The 20670-nt window shown below is 58.1% G+C and overlaps 1 protein-coding gene across 5 annotated transcripts; it reads right to left on the bottom strand.

Moving 5' to 3' along the window:
- Window positions 1–1812: 1812 nt before the first annotated feature.
- On the bottom strand, window positions 1813–20594 carry NDRG4 (NDRG family member 4). 5 transcript variants are annotated; one of them, XM_083870526.1, is made up of 17 exons: window positions 20528–20594; window positions 16705–16796; window positions 16196–16240; window positions 10065–10170; window positions 8754–8874; window positions 8428–8490; window positions 8171–8231; window positions 7776–7862; window positions 7623–7679; window positions 7220–7323; window positions 6646–6702; window positions 6498–6549; window positions 5883–5930; window positions 5607–5642; window positions 5356–5407; window positions 4780–4818; window positions 1813–4158 (listed from the first exon to the last, which is right to left on the bottom strand). In XM_083870526.1, exons 1-17 carry the CDS (start codon window positions 20562–20564, stop codon window positions 4004–4006), a joined length of 1212 nt encoding a protein of 403 aa, XP_083726652.1. In that variant the 5' UTR covers window positions 20565–20594; the 3' UTR covers window positions 1813–4003. The 5 variants fall into 5 exon arrangements, with proteins under 5 accessions (XP_083726652.1, XP_083726654.1, XP_083726653.1 ...); XM_083870528.1 differs by lacking the exon at window positions 20528–20594 and adding an exon at window positions 18519–18618; XM_083870527.1 differs by lacking the exon at window positions 4780–4818.
- Between the last annotated feature and the right edge of the window lie 76 nt (window positions 20595–20670).

The following is a 20670-nucleotide window of genomic DNA, read 5'->3' as shown; positions in this document are numbered from 1 at the left end:
CCCTTGACTATTGCATCGCAAAAAAGAGTTGCTGTAATAGGCTGCAATTCTGAGACAAGTTTGCAAGGCTGGTTTATGTCTGCACATCATCATTCAAATGGGTCTAAGCTGGGCTCTTGCCATTATTTGGGGTTATTTGTGTGTAGGTGATCAGGCGTGTGCAGCTGTTCCAGACATGCCAACCTCCCAAGCACAGCAGCACAATCCAGCATATCCTTGTCCACAGAAATATCGCCACAGGGAGAGACTTGGAGCTTGGACATGCTGTTAGGAAAAACTAAAGAACAGCTTATTTTCTGTTTTGCTGTCTTTATTCTTCTGCATTTGTGCACAGAAGAAATGGAAGTTCCCAAGGAGCCAAAAGGATTCCACGTGCCAGTGCTCTTCTCCCTCTCATTATCATACGCTTGCAATCAAACTCTAATTTTTGAAATAAAAAACCTGCAGGATTCTTTATTGGGACTATTAAACCTTCAATCTTCATTATTTAGGATGGCTACTTACCTTTTACTCAATGAAGCCATAATGCAACTGCTCCTATAAAAACTATTGAAATGGCTACTGTGGCAGTGAGTAGATTTTCCTCCGTGTAAAATAATCTTCTGTGAGTAAGACATAACTATCATTCACATTAATTAGGCAGCCATATAATGGGGTGTTCAATAGCTATTACATCATTTAAATTCTTCAGTGAGCACCTCAGCCACCCAAGAACTATCCAACTGAACATTTCTGAGTCCATAATTTTGAAATAATCCTGTACAGGAAGAATATGCATGGCAGGGTGTTGCAGACAATTTCACCAAGAAAAAAATTAATTTTATTCAGATTTATGGAATTATTTTAACATTTACAAGAAGTGCATAATCCTATTCTTCCTTCCCTCCCAGAATAATGGTGCTATAAAGTGGACCCTATTTTGGGGCTGTACTGTGTGTACACCAGAGAATGTCCAAGGAGCTTGCAGGCAGAGACCTGTGATGGCAGCTGGACACACATGCACACAACAAGCATTTCAGTGATAAGGGTGTGTGCAGTGTACTCTGTCCCCCCAAGGGGAGGCTCACCCTGACCAGCAGAACCAAACCAGCCAAGAAAGGCTCCTGGGCAGCCTGCCCCCACCTCAGCTCAGCCTTGGCCTTTTGCATTCCCTCCCCACATGTCCAGGCTTTCTCTGCCTACCCCAGGCAACCATGAGTGTGGATTACACAGCCACACCGTCCCCATGTTTTGATTCTGGGCTCCTCTGCAGGGAGGAGGGGACCACTCTGGAGTGACCCAGCACAAGGCAGACACTGACACGCTCGAGCATGGACAAGGACTAGGAAGTAGGGAGAGGATCCTCCCCAGGCAGGACTTCATGCACTTGGAAAGGGCTATGGCCTGAGACACTTAGACCTTGATGGGGAAACAAGCAGGGGTCCTGCCAGTGGACAGGGAAGCTGAATCTCCCAAGGACCCTGCTCACCCACAGAGCTGTGCAGCCACAGTCTTTTCTTCCCCAGTGGACACCCTTGGATCCAGTCTCGCTGGGCTACAATTGGCATCTTTCCAGCCTCCATTCACTCTTTACATAGGCAGCCTGCCTATGGCTAGCCCAAAGCCAAAGCACCTTACAGCTTTCCCCCACGGGCACCCTGAGGCCTTGGCCTCTCGTCCGTGGGCATCACTAGTGGGGTTGGTGGCCAAGGTGTGTCCCCTTGTCCCCCGTGCCTGGTGTGTCCCCCTTGTCCCCCGTGCCTGCCAGGTCTCTGCAGGCAGGCCCCAGGTGGGCTCAGACCCATTTTCCTGCAGCATATTGCAAAGAGCACAGCAGGTTCTTAACATCTTTATTAGTTTGTTGGTTTATTTCCAACACAGTAACTCCTCTCTACAGCAACAGGTTAGTTAACTCCGGTTTACATATTGCTGTCTCGTGAGTGCTGCGGCCTCAGTGCCGCTGTGACAAAACCAGGCTGCACTCAGACAGAAAAATGTGTTAAATTCCGCTGTGACTGGGAAAAAAAAGGAAAACCAACAAAAATCAAAAGAACAAACCACCAGGGAAAACCAAACCAACCAACCAACCAAACCAAGGTGAGGAACTGAAGGCGAGCACGGCCACACCACCTCCAGGGAAACCACACAGCACTGCTTGGACAAGAATGCGAGGAGGAGTGAACCCAAAAAGGTCAGGGACTGGGCAAACCCTTATATATATATTATGTATAGGTATTTATATATATATATCATCTGGAAGGACACGCTGAGAAAACAAGAGATCGCAGCGGTATCTACCGTAAAAAGGAGCTACGTAGCTTTCAGAGTCACACCAAGAGGGAAGCACACAGCAGAACAAAGTGGGGGACAAAGGGGGACACTGGTGTTTTGGGGTGGCCTTTTACTATGGGAAGGTTTGGGTGGGGCTCGGGTCTCAGGGCCACAAGCCCTCATACACCCGCTGGGAGCCCCAGGACCTCCATGCCCTTCACTGGGGAGCAGGGATGGGGTCTGAGGGTAGAATGCTTTTGTGGGGCTGGGTGGGACCTGCTTCCAGCGGGCTGGTTCTGCTCGCCCAGGTGGTGGCACCTGGTGGGTTCCCTGCTCAGGTTCCCCCATGGACCACCTACAGAGACCTGAGCACCCATCACCAGAGCCAGGACCATCCTTAACTATGCCTCAGGGTGTGCACAGGAGGGGCTGGGCACTGCTGCTCTGGCAGCAGAGGCTGGGTGGCCATCACTGGGGTTATGCAATGACAGGGTCTCCATGCTGAGGGCGAGAGGCAAGAGCCACCTGGAGTTGGTGGCCAGATGGGGCCCCACAGCCCGGGGGGAGCCAAGCCCTTGAGACGCCCTGCCCCACTCAGAGTGCAGGCAAATACCAGAGCTGGGGACGTGGATTTGGGGAGCCACGGTGGGTCTGGCCAGCTGTGTGGGCAAAGCCAGACCACAGAGTGCTCCCCACATCCCATGGGTCACCCCACACTGCCAGCACCTTGTGGGGAGGCACCCTGCGGGGCAGAGAGTGCTGAAGGCTCCCCAGCATGGTGGGGGAGTGTCTCATCTTATTGCTAATGGCTCCTCGGTGATGACACCCACAGGTTGTTGCAAAACTTGAGGTGGGATTTGCTGTGTGACATCCCCTAAAATAGTGGCCTCTGGACCCTGGCAGGCTCAGCCCAAGAGCTGGGAGTGGAACTGACAGTGTGGCAGGGGCCAAGCCAGCCAATTCCCCCCTTCCCAGTACATATCTGGTGGCAGGCAGTAATTGTCCTTGTAACAAGAGACAAAGGAAGTGCCTCCACTGATGAGGGCATGGGCAGAGGCAGGGGGACATTCATGCCACCCTCCTGCCCTTACAGCTTCTGGAGTAGGGCTGACCCCTCTTCACTCACCCCGGGGCAGCCCTCGGATACATGACCAGGGCAAAGGGACAGTTTGGGATGTGATTTCTCACAAGGCTCAGCCAGCTCTGGGGTAGCAAGTCCTGGGTGTGCTGGGGGATCCCGTGCTAGCTCTCACTAGAGAGCACCATCAGGGAGAAATGAAAACTGCATCCTTAGGAACAGACCAGTGACCTCCCAGTAAGCGCTGCTCCCTGTTTCCGTCTTCCTTTTGGTCAGCCATCAGTTGAACTTGGGAGACCAACCTACCTCTCGTGTCCTCTCCATGTGCTGTCCCATCCCATCATCCCAACCCACCCCAACATCCCGTCCCCATCTCACCACCCTGACCCTGCTACCCCATCCTGGCCCTGCCCCCTGCTGCCCACCCTCCCAAGCCGGGGCCAAGCCGGTGCTGGGGAGGGTGAGGACCAATGCAGAACCATGTGTGACTGCTGGACGAAGCCCCTCTCCTTCTCCTGTACCAGACAAGGGGATGAGGCCAACGGCAAAGAAGACAAATTGACCCCGAAGAAGCGAGGGCCCTGGTGGAGGATGTCCACGGGGCGGGTGGGTGCTGGCGGGATGCTGACGGATGGGAGATGGCTCTGAAGGAGACGTCGGCGGCGGGCGTGGGCCTCAGCACGATACCTCCATGGTGTGGTTGATCTGCCCCATGGCCTCGGTGCTCTCCGAGTGGGTGCAGGCCCGTGGGCGGGTGCCCTCCACGGAGCTGGCGCTGGTGAGGGAGGCCGTGCGGGAGCGTGCCAGGCGGGTCATGCTGGCAGATGGCACTGCACGGGCACAGAGACACAGCCGGGGTGCTCAGATCCCTCTGGAAACCTGAGGGGCCTGAGCCAACACTGCCGCCAGCCCTGCTCCCCGATGCAACAGAGCTTGGGCACAAGCTTGCAGCAAGCGGTGCTGTGACAACATGAGCAGCTCCAGGCTGGTAAGGGATGGCAGGACAGGGGTGCTCTGGGGCAGGCTGAACACTGGGCTCACTCCTGGGCATGCAACCTCTGGACATCAGGCAGTGGGGACCCCTCACTACCACGTTCCAGGAAAGGAGTGAGCTGGGATCAGAGCTCCCCTGGCTGCCCAGGGTGTGCAGGGAAGGTGACACCCTCCCCCAGACAGCATGTGCCTTGGTGGGCACAGCTCCTAGACAGCCTGGAGGAGGGTACAGTGGGCACACTGCCAAGACTGTGCCTGCATGGAGGGGAGATTCTCTGAATGCCATTTCTCAGCCCCCAGCCCTGGCTCAGGATGCCATGTCAGGCAAAGCGGAGTGAGGCAGTGGGCATCCGGCTGGGAAGGGCCAGTCCTGCACCCAGGCTGCTCCCAAAGGTGCCCAGGCAGCTCGAGGGCACAGGCCAGGCAGGCACCATGCAGCAGCGGGCACTGAGCGGTACCTGTGCCTCCACTCAGCCTCCGATCCTTCAGGTGGGTGACTGGCAGGGGCGGGAGGAGGGCAGGGAGGGCAGAGAGAGAGAGTCAGCCCTGTCTGCCACTCCACTGGGACAGGAGCCCCTGCCCAGCCCACGTGTGCCTGCACACGGAGCTATCCCTGTGCACACAGACTGCACACAGACTGCACACATACACACGTGCAACAGACCTGTACACACACACACACACGTGGACAGGACTTTTGCAAGCGTACACACACAGATATAAACACACACACACATGGTCATAAACTGTGCACACACACATGCAGAGACTTCTGCACATGGGCTCTGCTTGTCTTTGTTGCACACACGCAGCCCCTGCTCGTGCATGCCCACACACACACACGTGCACACCCACATAGGCAGCCTGACACACACATATGTACACGCAGAGCCCTTGTACACACATCTGTGTGCACACAGAGCCTGTACACCCCTTCAGACACACGGACAGACAGACCTGCAGCAGGTCAGCACACATGCACACTAGCACACACACAGACCCACACCAGCCCCACACCCAGTCCCAGCACTCACTGTAGCCCATGCCTTGCAGGAAGTACTTGAAGGCTTCAGTCAGCTTGCCTGGCTGTAGGGAGAGAGCAGGGTGAGCTGAGATGAGGCTGCACTGAGGCTGAGATCCCCTCTCAGCCCCAGGCAGCTTCTGGCAGCCCCAGTGTGAGATCCCTATGCCCTCATCAGCCCATCCCCAGCTAGCCAAGGACAGCACCAGTGCATGTCTCAGGGCCCAGTATGCCCAGGTAACTGGGGAAATTTTGAGGGCTCACCTGTGTGACCTGGGGCAGCCCACCAGAATCAGCCATCTGCAAAGAGAAGGTCCTGCTTAGTTTGGGAGGGTGCCTGTACGACCCACCACCCCTCAGTACCCGCTGGCAGGAGGCCACTGCTGGGGTCACCCTGCTTTCCCCATACACCCCCATCTCCAAGGGCCATGATAGACCTGGAATGGGGACAAGGAGACACCCTGCAGCCCTGGGGCAGAAGGCAATGGGGCACTTCATAGGCATCAGGAACCTCCCTGCTGCCTCTTGCCACCAGCCTACCTTCAGGAATGTGGTGTTGGTGGGATCCAGCTTGGAGTTACACTCCACCTGCGGGCAGGAGAGATGATATTAGCACCCTAGGAAGCCAGGAGCCAAGCAGAAGTTATCCCCGTGTACCACCACTGGCCCACAGCATTCCAGCTGGCAAATCCCACCCCAGCCAGGAGCAGACAGGCCACTAGGGGAGCCATGAGCCCACAGGACCACCTCCCCTGCCATGGGACAGAGGGGACTTTCCTCTTATCAGTCTGGGCAAGGGTGGGGACTGCAACAGGAGGTGAGGGGGACTGGGGAGGCATTGTGTCACACGTGTGTGTACATGCAGACAAGTGTGCCAGCAGCTGTGTGGGTGCACGTGGCCAGGCAGGGAGCGTGCCTGTGTGCCAACACACCCGAGTGTGCACAGCATGAGCACATCTGGGCATACGAAGAAGGGGAAGTTTTCCAGGTGTGGCAGCCACATGCAGCTGCACGTGCACAGGTGCCCAGAGGAGCAGGCGGGTCTGCACACGAGCACACTCCCACTCCCAGGAGCTGCTGTGTGTCTGAGCAGGCAGGGAACCCGAGCGTGGGCACCGCCCACTGCCGCCCCGCGGGGACTGCCCTGTCACTCACCACCCCCTCCTCAGCAGGCGCGTTGTCTCCCACCACCAGCATCACAGGGCAGCTGGAAGGGAGAGGAGAAAGGGGCCTGGTCAGGGCTTGGTCTGAGTGAATTCCACTGCCCCAGCACCCCTCTGTGACCTGCCAGTGTGACTCTTACCGCAGCGTCTTGGCATTGGGCACAGTCCCAGGCCGGTTGATGTCCAGGTCCCTGCGGCTGATGGAGGAGAAAGAAGACCAGTGTGAGCCCATGGGCAGATGCCACCACTGATGCCATTGCACAAGAATCAGGACCCTGCCAGCCCTAAGAAGCCACACCCAGCCCTGCTGTCCTGGCAGTCTGTGCATGGAGGATGCCATGGCCATCTCTGCCCACAGCCCAAGCAGAATCTGTGCCACAGGATGCAGCATACAGCAGAGTGGCAGAGCTCCCAACCCTCCATGGGACAGCATCTCTGCCCCACTTCTCAGGCCTGTGCCAGCACCCAGTGCAGGAGGAAACATGGGAATGTGTACCCATGGCAGTGGGCTCTGGGACATGGCAAGGCTTTGGCTCAGGTACAACCATTCCCTATCCTTAGCCAGCAGTGTCAGACAACTTTGCACTGCTGCCTGCATGCCCTGGAGGGTGATGACAGCACCCTACAGGGGTCTGGGTTCCCACAGTGACCTCAGAGCCACCCATCAGCACAGACAGGACACAGCCCAGCAGCAGGGCTGCCTGGAGCACTCACCCATTGTACATGTTGAGGAAGAGCTGGAGGTTGAACTGGTTCACCACACTGCCAATCTGCTGCCGGTAACTCTGCACCAGCTCCGTGTTGTTCATCAGCTCCTCCTGTGGAGGCAAGGATGGAGATCAGGGCAGGTGCTGGGGAGACACCCTGCTCCCCCAGTCCTGCCAGCACAGACGAGGAGGAGGATGCTGGGCAATGCAGCTGGGCACAGTGCTGCTGCAAGGCAGGACATGGGCATGAGTCACACACTCAGACCAGGCAGGGCTTGACTGACCCCAACCCTGCACATGGGACAGGTCCAGTGGCACTGTGGCACCTGGCAGGGCACAGCCCAGGTGACCCAGCTGGGATGCCGGGCTGGGGGCTGGTGGCAGGGGCCCGGAGGCTGCACAGCCCTTACCTGGCTGAACAGGTGGGACAGGACAATGTCCGGCAGCGTGCTGGTGAGGCCAGAGAGCTGTGGAGGGAGCACAGGGAGTTACTGTACTGCCCTGGCTGCCTCCTGTACCAGGAAGCCACCAGGACTGCGAGGAGGGGTCGGGGCCGTGCCCACCTTGGCAGCTGCCCAGTCAATCCAGCCTTTGCCATTGGGGTCGATGTTCATAAGGACCAGCCCTTCGACCAGGTCAGGGAAAATGAGCTGCAGTGAGCAAGAGGGGAGAGGCTCAGAGGGGAGGGGAGATGTGCCCTTGGCAGCCCCCTACCAGAGCCACTGCACAGGCATTGCATGGAGCTGATGTGACCCTGCCCTGGGAGCAATGGGAGACCTGTGGCAAGACTGCCCAGCCACTGTGGCCTTGGCACTGCTGTCCTGGGTCCCCCAACCATCCAGGAGCCTTTGCAGCAACAGAGACTGCCTGGAGGTATCAGCTCCTGCCCTTCCCCATGCCCTGGACTGACAGCAGGTACAAGAAACTCAAGGCCAGCCCATCCCAGCCCCAGGCTCACCGCAAACTTGGCCAGCACGTAGGCTCCTGCCCCAACACCGATCCCAATCACATACTTGAACCTGGAAAAATTGAGAGGTCCATATGAAGGGACAGCAGGATCCAACATGTTCCCTGGGACACCCCTCCACCCACAGCAAGAATACTTGCAGGATGGAAGTTTACAGGGACAGCTCCCCAAACCCCAAATCCTTATCTTCTGTCCATTTCCCTACCCAGGACCCTCAGCCAGCAGCTGTGGAAGAGAGGCTGACTCACCCAAAATGCTGCACCACACTGGGTAACATGGCAGCCAGCTGGTCCATGGATGGATACTGGTACCTGTGGCATAGGGAGGTACAGGATGGTGGTTATGGAACCTGCTCAGAGCAGAGTGTCCAGGACAGGGCAGCTGGGCTGCCTGAAATGGGCAGGGAAATGCGACCCACCTGCAAACCACCCTATTGCCCACCCTTCATCTGCACAGGCTTTGGCACAATTGGGAAAAACCCACAGGCAGGGCACAACTGCCAGGCAGCAACAACCCAAGGGGCAGGGAGGTGACACCCCAGCAGGCACAGTGAGCCCCTGCAGCTGGCACCTACCCCTGAGGGAACTGTGAGGCTCCTGCCTGCTGGCCTGGTGCATCCACGTGGCACACCACAAAGTGCTTTGTGATCTCCTGCATGTCCTCGTAGTTGAAGAAGGTGTTGAAACAAAGCTTGTCTGTCAAAGGGCAGGTGGGTATCAGAGACCAAACACCCTGACACTGGGGCCTGATGGGACAAGGGAGCATGGACAGAAGCTGACCACCCTCCCACTGCCCTTCAGCCAGGAGGTGACATGCCACCAAAATCATCCCATCCCCTTCCCTCCAGGCTCCTTGCCCCCACAGCTACTGTTAGCAAGGGCTGCATCCCTACAGGTGTCAGGAGGCATGGGGATGGACACACACAGCCAGGAGAATGAAGAGTTCAGGGTGACCTCACTGGTGAACCTCAGAAGGATGGGACTGAGGGATGCAGAGCCCAGGACTGCAAGACGACCCATGGGCAGCAGAATTAGAAGACTGGGGTATTAACTCCGTCCAAAATCCCCAGACAGGGCTCAAGAGAACACAGGATTTGAGGAACAGCTGGAAATCTCCCTGCATGGAAAGGGCCGAAGAAACATCCCCAGTCCCCACCTCTGCAGTGGGACACAGACACTGCCAGGGCTTGGTGGGGTCCTGTCCCATGGCATCAGTGCTGGCACATCCCTTCCAAAACGTGGGGTGAGGCAGGTTGTAAGGCCCGTTGCAGCCAGCATGACGTGTGCCTGAACAGCCAGAGCTGCTGCAATGGTGACACAGCTCATGTAGTGTGTCAGTGACTCAGCCTCAGCCGCCAGCGGAGCGGGAGACGCTTCTCCCCACTCTCAGGGAATTGGGCATCCCAGCTCAGCTGGAGGGCACAGCCCAGGACAGGGCTCTGGGTGCAGCTCCAGGGCTGCAGGCTGACGGAAAGTGCAGCATCTCCACATCAGAGCCCCAGCTCGGGGTCTCTCCTTTCCTGCTATTCCCAGTCTCTTTTGTCCCCCACTATGCCCTGCTGCCAGCTGGGTCCATGCTCTGAATACCAACGGGCTGGCAGTGGCAGTGAGGACCAGCCCAGCATCCCCCATATCCCATCCCTGCCTGGTGTGGGCAGGCAGGCAGCCAGCACTGGGGTGGCCAAGCACTCCTGGCTGTGCCTGGCCTGGGCTTTGTGTCCAGCTGAGCATCCAAACTCCCTGGTGCTTTCTGATGCCTGGGGGGACCCCTGTGCAGCCACAGGCAGAGGAAAAGGAGCTGAACCAGGGGTGCTGTCCTGGTACCCCATGGAGCCTCGGGCTCACCCCTGCCTGCCCTGCAGCCCCAGCCCAGGAGCAGCACTCACGGTTGAGGCCCACATCGTGGTAGGTCAGGATGGCCGGGCGGTTCCCCTTGGGAGAGCCCCGGATGACCACGTGCAGCAGCCCATAGGGGGTCTCAATGTCGTGTTCCTGGGGAAGAGGAGAGATGGGGTGATGCCCACCTGCCCTAAGACATCCTTCCATTCTCTCCTGCCCTGCCATCACACCCTTCACTGCTGCTCCCCCAAATGGCTGGGTCCCATGGGAAGACACAGGAAAGAGGAGCAGCTGTCCCAGGAAAAAGAAAAGCTCTGGGCATCCCAGAGGGGGTAAAAAGCAGGACAAATCACATACAAATGCTCGGGAAGGGGAGGGAAGGGGAGGGAAGGGAAGGAAAGACTTTGGATAGGATCATAGGATGTAGAATTGGACATGTTTATCATGGGATGGGATCACAGGATGGTATCAAGGGACGGATGCAAGAGGGCTTGAGAGAGGAGGATAATAGGATAGGACAGGTGGACCACAGGGCAGGAGAGGAGATCTTCAAGGGCTTGAGGCTGAGAAAATTTTGGCAACAGGGTAGGGGTTCACAGCATGGCCCAGTTGGTGCAGATTCAATGTATCTGGGACAAACTGGCAGAGGTCAGACCCGGGACAGCACTCCAGGAAATGCTGCAACCTAATCACAAAATTACAGCGAAAGTAACTTCAAAATCCCTGGTCTGAAATGGCAGCGCCCCCACACAGAAACAAAAACTACCCCGTGCCTCAGTTTCCCTGTCTAGGAGAGCTCCTTTCCTTCCACATCCTGGCCCTAGCACAGGAAACTGAGCCCAGGTGCTCCACAAGGACAATGGACCACAGGTCCCCTCCAGATGCCCATGCCTGCCTGCCAGCCCAGCAGCAGTGACCTCGAGGCTGGGATCTGCTGGGTGCAGGAGCATCGTGCACTGAGCAGGGCAGGGCAGGAGATGATGGCAGGGTGCCCAAGCATCACGGGCCTCGCTGCTGGCACTGGCAGCCCCATGGCTGGGCTGGTGGGAGGGGAGCAGGTACGTGGATGCTCACGCGGGTTACGCGCCACCAAGGACTCTGAAGGACATGGGCCTGGATGGGAGGAACTGCCTGGGGACAGGGTCTCCTCACTGCAGTCCCTCCCCTCCCTGAGACCTGCTGTCCCTGGGGGAGCACAGTGGCCAAAAGCAGATCCAAGGCTCTGTGGAGACATCTCTTGGCTCCCAAGGACACCCTGACCCCACCCCTCATCCACAGCTGTCCCTCCACCCCCTGCAGCTGCATCAGGCAGAAGTCCCTGAGCAGTGACATCCCTCTGCAACAACAGATTGGGACACTGAGGCAGAGCAAGGGCCTGGCCCAAGGTCACAGAGGAGGAGACATCCATGTGGTCTGATCCTGGGCACAGGGTTGCCTTCTTGCCATCATCATCCTTGTGCTCCCCATCACAGCCCCAACAGCTCAGCTTTCAATCCTACCCCAAAATCGCCCACCCAAGGGAGCGGATCCATTCTCAGCACTGCTCCTTCCTGCCTCTTGCCAAGCCAGGCACATCCTGCCCGTGGTGCAGCCTCTGCAGCACCGCTGGCTACCACAGCCCTGCCCTTTGCCGCAGGGATGCTCGCTGGGGGAAGAGGCTTGGGATGCAGGAGATGCAGGGGATGAAGGCAGCAAGGAGAGAGGGGCAAAGACAGACCACGGCCCTAACAGGGAGGGCCATGGGGGTCTCGACACCCATAGGTGTCTGACAGAGCCCATCCATGTCCAGGCTACCTGCTCACTGCTGCAGTGCTCCCACCTCCCTCACCCCCTCTGCACCAGCCTGTTGCCATCGGGTCTTGCCATCACCGCAGAGGCCAGAAAGCAACTGAGGTGTTGATTCAAAACAGACAGAGACCCTGTCCCTCTGCAGCTCGGGGGGTGGGCAAGGGGCAGTTGTGCCCCGTCAGCACACAGCCCCAGCACGGGCCACAGCTGCTCATCCCCAGCCTCGGCACAGCATCTCTGCCGGCTCGGGGAGGACGCGCTCAAGGACAATGTGTCCCCAAAACCTGCAGCACATCAGGGATGCGGCAGCAGGGCTGGGAGAAGTAAGGGCTCTCCAGCAGTGGGTCCTCCCTGCCTCAATGCCTGCCTGACCCACGCCGAGCCCTGCTGGGTGCAAAGGCCCAGCCTGAGCAAGCGGGAGAGACGCTGGGGCAAAACACCTGGGGAGGGAGGGAGGGAGGGCAGCGAGCACGGGAACGGCGGTACCTACCCCATCCCAGCACTCCGGCATGGTGAGGAACCGGGCGGACGAGGATGCTCAGGCGGTGTGGGCCAAGCTGGAGGTCCCGGTGTGGGGCACAGTGATGCAGCGGCCGGGGCGAGGCTGAGCTCTGCGCTGGCTCAGCCCCTCGCCCCGATTTATAGCGGAGCCCCAGCCCTGCGCTAAGCCCTCCCTCGCCCTTCCCCCTCGGCAGGTTTGGCCTCCATTGCAGGCGAGCGCCGCGATGGAGCCAGCACTCAGCCATTGGCTGCCGCGGGAATTATTCATGCTCCAATTGGCCCCAAATACCCTTGTTTATGAAGAAAAAACGCCTGGCACCGTGCGGTACCTTCTCCATCTTCCCTCTCTCGGCAGACGGAGGCAGGCGGGGTGTCTGGACTGGCCTCCCGTAGAGCAGCCCCAGCACGGGCAGGGCAGGGCAGGGCAGGGCTCCCTGTGCCCACCGCACACACCCGGCTCCAGCCCCACACCGACACACAGAGCCGCGGCTGAGCCCGGGCCAAGGCCCTGCAGCCGTGCCCAGGCACGGGCAGCACACACAGAGCCACAGATGGACACGGGCACACCCCAAAAACCAGGAGAAGGACACACAGTGTGCTGTGCACGTGAGCACGCGTGTGCATGCACAGGAACACGTACCAACATAGACACACAGGGGCCAGGCAAAACCGTCTGGCACTGCAAAAGCTGCAAAAATTGATACCATGCCCACATCAAAGCATAGGCACTCCATAAAATGCTCGTGGCATTCCCCCCCCCCCCCACCCAGGGCAGGCCCTGTGTGTGTCAGTGCGTGTTCCTGTACATGTGTGTCGTGGTGATGTGCACACCAGGAGCACACCTGCTGCATCCCCCTGCCCTGTGCTGGGCATGGATGCCACAGCCATCACTGCTGCTGGTGGGTGCACAGCGAGCTGCACACCTGCAGAACCTCGTACAGAGGGGCACACTCATGTCCACAGGTAAACACTGCCCAGACACCTGTGTCACCTCAGCCAGCAGCACACTCATCCCACCTGCTGTGGAATGATGGCATGCAGGGCGTGTGCAGGGTTTAGCCCCGACCTGGGCATCACCAGTGGCAGGTAAATAAAGCAAAAGGAGGGACAATCCAGCAGCTCCAAGGGGTGGATCGTGTCCCTGGACTGACACATGCTGTGTGCATACACACACACATGAGTATTCCCATGTGCACATGTGTGCAGGCAGATGATTTCTGCCCTGATTCCATCGAGGCCTCTTACCACCACAGCCCCAAACCCCTCAGCAGTCTGTGGGTGCCCTCCCCCTGCACCTTGCCTGCCCCTGCATGGCATGACCAGCACAAAGCTGGGCAATCGTGGATGGAGAAGGAGTCCCACAGTCCCTCTGATGCCTTTCAGGAACTCACTGAAAGCCATGTCTGACAAACAAGCCAGGACTGCACAGCCAGAAGGTCTGGATGTGGGAGAAAGGACAGACAGGCAGAGGGATGACATTCATGCTGCCTCCACCAGAGAGGCTTTACTCTGCACTGCTTTGTCCCATGAGGAGCTCAGACACAGGCCTGGAAAGAGGCATCTCTGTGAACAAAGGACTGTGTGTGGTGGGGAAACCCAGCTCCCAAATGGTTCCTGACACTCCAGGTGCCATTTTTCCTTTCCCCAGTCCTGTTCACTGTAGAGCTAAAGACCATGGCAGCTGCAGTCCCCAGGAAAAAAAAAAAAAAAAAAAAAAAAAAAAAAGAGATGCAGAGGGACAAAAAAAGGCAGAAAGTGGTTAATAGAAGACAGAAGGGGTGGAAGAGCCAAGGTGAATTCAAAAGGGTTTCAGGAAGATGAGAGGGCTGAGCAAGGCTGACTTTGCTTGAATAGCATCAAATGGGATGGCCACAGCCTTGGCTACTAGCCCACTTGCCTGGCAGGTGGCCCAGGCCTCCTGCAGGATCCAGGGCACCCAGATCCCAGGGCACCTGCCCCCAGCTCTCCTGCACCTTGGCTTATGTCCCAAGGGCTTTACTTTGGCTGGTGGCAGAAGTGGGGGCTTCCCAGTCCCCCCCACTGCCCCAGCCAGGCCTGAGCATCCCATCAATGACTGGCTCTAGGGAGGAGCAGACAGACAGTGAAGAGTTAAGCTGGGGGGTGGATTGGATTATCCCAAGGAAGTGAGCCTAGAAAATGGGGTAAGACCTCCCCAAAGAATGGCAGGCAGCCCCCAGCCTTTGCACAGCACCAGCTTGCAAATGTCAGAGTGGAGAAAAGGAGGAGGTTGCCCTGGCATAGCTCAGGAAACTCAGCCCATCCCTACCCTGAGGCTCTTGGAGGGGAACCAAGAGGACACAGGGTCTGGCTGGCTTGGGAAAAGCTCTCTTGATCATTGCCCAGTTCCTTTTTTAGGTCCTGAGGGCATGGAGGTGTATCCCTGTGACATTTGCTGTCCATAACTGCTCCACTTGGGCACCACCAGGGACACAGTTCAGTGCCACCACGGGCCAACCCCTGAAATACACAACAATTGTCCTGGGAAGGTCATTGCTCTTTAATATCCCCTGCGTGCCAACCAAGCCCTGCCCCAGCACAGCTGAGCGAGAGCCACACTAGTGCTCTGGTGCTACTGAGAGCTCTGGGCAGCCTGGCACTGCCACCTCCCTCCCCTCCTCACCTCCCTCTCCCTCCTCTCTCTCATTCTGTGACACCAGGAGGTTTGGTTTCCTCTCCAGTGGCCAACAAAAGCCCAGAGCAAGCAGAGCAAGGAGCAGCCCAGCCCTGCACACCCTGCTGCTCCCAGTCCCAGCACCTCACCAGATTTGGAGCTGCTGGGAAGGGCACCATTTCAATTATTTTGTGGCTTTTGAGAGGGCCATCAGATATGTTCCACTCTGTGAACCACAGCAGCCACCACTCAGCACCCTGCCAAAAGCCTTGCTCCCTTACCAGCTGCACCCTCCCACGCACGTGGGTGACAGACACTGAGTGGGCCAGCCACAAAATTCTGGGCACTGCTATAAAAGAAGGACCTGTACTCCCCTGCCCTTGTCCCAAGATGAATGAAATCCATATTTATTTTGTCCTTACGGGTGCTGTTGTTTCAGTGCCATATCTGCAAGGGCTCAGTCATCACCACCCAAGCCCATTCTCCCCATGGTCCCACTGCTGGCAAAGTGGCAGCACATAACCTGAAGTCAATCACTGGTGTCCCTTGGCAGGGGAACACTTTGGGACAGGGACAGGCATCAAGCTGGCAGCCCCACTTCCCTCCCTCCCCACCACCCTGGTCCCCACAGAGGGAGCCTGGTGCAGGATCAGCCTGGGCAGAGGTGTGAGAGTCATGCAGACCAGCATGGGAGCCAGACACGAGCTGAGCTCCCATGAGTCCCAGAACTGTTTCATGGGGCTTGTTTGGAGAGCAGAAATGAAGGTACAAAATCAGCAGGTGCCAGCCAAGAGAGCAGAGGGGCCCTGCTCTTCAAGAGAGGTGGGTGGTATAGGGGGCAATGCCCCAGCCCTCCAAAAGAAAAAGAGGCTTTCAAAGATCCTTATGTAAGCAGGGAGCTGGCATTGCCTGGGAAACCATTACCATGGTAATGATAGAGGGGCTGGAAAAGCAGCTTGGCCTTCCTGAGAAGAAATTGCCTGTTTTAAAGGTTTTGTCCCCAGCCCATGGCCAAGTGCCCATCAGCCACATCCCAGCGCCAGCACAGAGATGCCTGGCAGCATCCCCCTGTCCCCTTCTGACAAGGACCATGATGGATGTGCAACCCCAACAGACAATGACCAGGCACTGCATCCCCACGAAAAAAGGGACAGCAACACTCCTGAGCCCACTCAGAGCCCCGCAGCCTTCCCAGGCACAGGCTGCTGTTCCATGTGAAACCCAGGGGTGGGCAGCACCTCCCATGGCTGGTCCTACCTTCCAATCTGTGTCCACAGTGGAAAGGAAGACATCCGAGTTTTCCTGGGATGAGAAGAAGCCATTAGGGACAGAGACACCCCTCAGTTTTGCAGCGCCCTCCCACCCAGCTCACAAAGCCCCCCGACACCACAGGCACTCTCTGCCCGGGGCTGCAGGGGACACAGAGGACACAGAGCTCACACGTGTGCACACACACATACACCTCCACAGCAGCTGCACACAGGTGCATGTGTTACCTGCATGTGTGCACACACACAGGTGTGTGTTAGCATGATGCAGAACCTCTGCACACACATCCATCATCCCACCAAACCTGAACCTGTGCTCAGCCATGCGGGCTCATCACCACTGGCACACACACACTGGGGACCACAAATGTGCCCCCAAACCCAGCACACACACAAAGTACCACATATATGCCCAGTGCCACACACAGCCCCTCCCAAGCCCCCACGTGCTGGTGCCCCACATGCAGGAGCCAGAGCCAGCGTGGTCACCAAACTCACCAGCTCGGCATCCTGTCCCCGCAGCAGCGGCTTCTCCTCGGTGAAGCGCAGCTCGTGCAGCCCTGCCATGGTCATCTCCTGCAGCAGCAGCCCTGCCCAGGGCAAGGGACATGTCAGGGCAAATCCTGCCTCGGTTCTCTTTGCCCCAGCCCTCCAGAGCCTCATGGGTCTCCCTCCCAAAGGGATGGGACCCAAATCAGCTTCACTCCACCCATCTACTACAGGGACTTGGTGCTTCAGCTTGTCCAGGGGCTGCAGTGAGCCCCTCTGCTGGGAGCTGGCAGCAGGCACAGAGCAGACAGTGCCTAGGTGAGCTCAGCTCCCAGCCCCTACCCAGGTCCAGTTCACCCAGTTAAGGACAAAACTATCTCCAGGGCATGATCTTGGGCAAACTGAGGGGCCAACTGTCCGTGCAGGTCACCTTAGTAAGCACTCAATCCACAACAAGATCATACAAATTCCCATCACAGCTTTCAGCATCAGCCAAAGACAGAAAATCCAGGGTTTTGGCCAGTTTTAGGCTACAGATAGGTATGGATGGGACAGAGGGAAATCTCTCTGCACAGGCAGAATGAGGGGTGATGTTTCTCAGCCATGCTGGGAGGCAGAGGGATGTTCCAAGCAGAAAGAGAGCAGAGAGACAGCCTGAAGTTTGTATAGCAATGATGGGAGAAATCCAAAGGTGAAGCCTTTGCTCCCAAAGTCTTCTCCTTGTCTGTGAAACAGGTGCTGGCCAGTTGGTACCTCAGCCCCAGGACTTGCAGGGACAGACTTCTCCATGGAGGTGCCGCTCAGCAGCAGTGTGAGACTGGGTGCTGCTGACCTCAACCAACACTGGCATCTTCAAAAACACCCCCAGGCACAAGCCCAGCTCAGAGAGCAAAAGAGAGCAAGGTGATGAGCAGCTGGCTGCACACAGAAGGTGAAAGATATGGGAAAAGTCCGGGCTCCCCTGTGTTTAAATGGGATGGGTTAACTGGCAAGTCCCAGTGCCAGGGGATTATCTGCACTCAAGCAGGATCCAGACTTCAGGCATTGCCTTTGCAGCCTCTGTTTTCACCCTTTCCACAAGACCAAGCCTTTGGACAAGTTGTTGCTTCTCCAAATGGGCCAGCACTTATCCCATGTCCCCTCAGCTGTCTCCCCCCTGTGCAATCTCCCTGGACATAAGAGGGATGGTTTGGGCGGTACAAGCACCACAGCTGACATGGACCTGCTCCATCCACACAGCCTCAGCCAAGCCTGCTTCACACTTTGTCCACCTCCAAACCTAGATCAGTCCAGGCTGACGATGTGGGAAGGCCAAGAAATGCCACCAATATTGTAAGGCTACCAGGAATACAGGAACTGGTCATAAACTCCCCTCTAAAGTCGGGTTTTGCTCCTCCGACCGGGTTTTCCATTTAAAACTCAATCAGGCTGTGCCACCTGCCTGCTTTCTGCAGACACAGCACTTTGCCTTGCTCCTTGGGAGCCATCCAACAATCCAGGACTGTTTGGAGGGAGAAACACCACTGTGAAGCCCCTCGAGATTCCCAGGGCACCCAGCACCAGGAGTCTCTCTGTCACCCCCTGCCCAGAGGGTCCCACTGGGCCTGGGGATGTCCAGAGGTGCCATCAGCCCCATGGAGAGGCACAAGTGAGGGGCACACTGCACCAGGCTGGGCTGCTGCTGCTGGGGAGATGGCTCTGTGCACAGGGACGGCCCTGGCCCACAGCCCACCAGCACAGCCAAGCCAACACAGCCTGCAGAGCCACCAACCGAGCAATCCCACAACCCCAGGGGGAAAAAACAGGAGAAAAATCGGCCTCACCGATAGCTGGGTCTGGGAGAGAGCAGGAGCGTCCCACGCTGAGCACACCAACCCACCGTGTGGCCACGGCCCCAGGCTGGCTGGGAACAGCACTTAGTGTATGGTGAATGCCTTTAATAATTACAGCCTGCAGCTAATATGGGAGGGAGGGTGGCTGAGCCATGAGGAAAGGCCCCGTGACCTTGTTTGCGTGGTGGGGGAAAGCAGGCTCAGGGGGGACATGGCAGATCCCTGCCCCAACCAGCATCCCCAGCATGGGATGGGCAGTCTCCTAAAGTGGTGCTGACTGTGGGAACAGAGGAGGGATCAGTAAGCAGGGTCAGTAAGCAGGGTCTCAGCCATGTCACCACCTTTCCTGGGTGCTCTGCTTCCCATGCCACCCCACAGGAACTCTTGGCCCTGCTCCTGGCAGCGTGGCTGTGGGGCTGTGGGCAGTCTCACCCAGCCCCACTGGGCCACTGTCACTGTGAAGGACTGTTGCTGTCAGTGAAGAAGCTACATCTCCAGGTCTCCTGGCCAAAACAACTTGGTTCCCATCTTATGCCAGGATAATGTGCCCAGCAACGAGCCCGTTTCTTTGCAGCTCACCTCAATGCTCCTCGACAAGCACACATTCCCAGGGTACCACCCCAAACACTCCCCACTCTGCCTTCCCAGTGTGGTGCCACAGTTTCTGAGGCACAGCCAGGACATTCCTCTTCCCTAATTCCCAATCAGTTCCAAACCCAGCAGGACATAAGTGCCCTGTCTGGGACTGGTGCTCTGCCCCACCAGGGCCCTGGCACTGTGTATATAGATGGGGACAGGAACAGCCACATTGGCTTACCTTCCCCAGCGATCTGCAGCTCACTGCTGGCTAACTGGAGGAGAACCAGCATGTAGCACTATTATAATTATTATAATTATAATTATTATTTTTATTATTATATCATTAGTATTATATCATGATCACAACAAGGCTGTGAGCTCCCTTTCACACTTGGGAGTGTGTTTGGTCACAGGGCAGGGATCCCCCAGATGTTGCCTCAGTCTCACAGGAGTCTCCACAGTGACTACCTGTGTCTTGCCCTGGCACGGATGTGGTGCCCACAGGATGTTGGCACAGATACCTCGGGTTGACTGAGCAGCGTGCAACAAACAGGCAGACAAATCAAGAGAAGTGAGGGCTGGCTCCTGCCAGGCAGTGAAGCCAAGGCAGCCTTCAGTGAGGCTGGGAGAGGGAGGAAGGGAACTTGCAGCTCAGTCTGAGCCACGGCCGTGTGCCCACAGCATTGCCCCCTGAGCAGGACTGATGGGGGAGCGCAGTGGGGTGAAGGAAAACCCCAGTGTGACACAGTCTGGGCTACATCCTGCTCCACCGGTGCAGGAGGAACACCCACAGCTTTCTCTGGCCCCGTGAGGGACACAGGTCTGCACCCAGCAGCCCCCACGAAGCAGCCTGACAGTGTGGTCCAACTGAGGGGTGCAGGACCGGGCAGCCACCCCACGAGAGCCGCCAGGCCGGGCACACGGTGCCACTGATGGATGGCCTGGGGGTGGCGGTGGCAGCAGGGGGCTTGGTGGGGGCTCAGGCTGTCTCGCAGTGGCTGTTGCTAAGAGCAGCCTCCTTCCCAGCCCAGCGCATTCGTCGGGGCAGCGGGGAGACTCCCAGGGGAGGCTGGCTGAGGAGCGGGGAGGCACCGCAGGGATGCTCCAGCGACCCCCCGGGCACCCCCACCCCCGGCTGTCTGCTGGGCGGCCCCTTCGCCAGGAGACTGCCGGGTTTGTTCCCCCTTCCCCCAGCACCCCCAGGCCGGGCTTTCCCCGCTGCAGCCAGGCTTCACCTCCCGGAGCCCGCAAAGGAGCCGACCCCGCAGCCCGCACCTGCGGGAGCCGCGGCAGCGGCGGGGCGGGCGGGGGGCAGCTCCAGCCCCAGGCAGGGCTGGCGGCTCTCGCCACTCCGGCCCCACCGCCCCATGGCCCTCCTTGTGTGACACCCCCCGCTCCCGGCACGGGCGGCCGGGCCGTACCTGTCAGGAGCTCGATCTTGTGCCGGAGCACCTTCATGCCGGGCGGCGGGTCCGGCGGGCGGGGCGAGCGGAGCCGGTGCCGGTGCCGGTGCCGGTGTCGGAGCCGGTGCGAGGTGCGCGGGGCGGCGCAGGGGCTGGGCTGG

Source organism: Zosterops lateralis (genome assembly GCF_965231275.1).
Source record: "Zosterops lateralis genome assembly, chromosome: 12".
Taxonomy (NCBI): domain Eukaryota; kingdom Metazoa; phylum Chordata; class Aves; order Passeriformes; family Zosteropidae; genus Zosterops; species Zosterops lateralis.
This window is presented reverse-complemented; position numbering and strand designations above follow the sequence as displayed.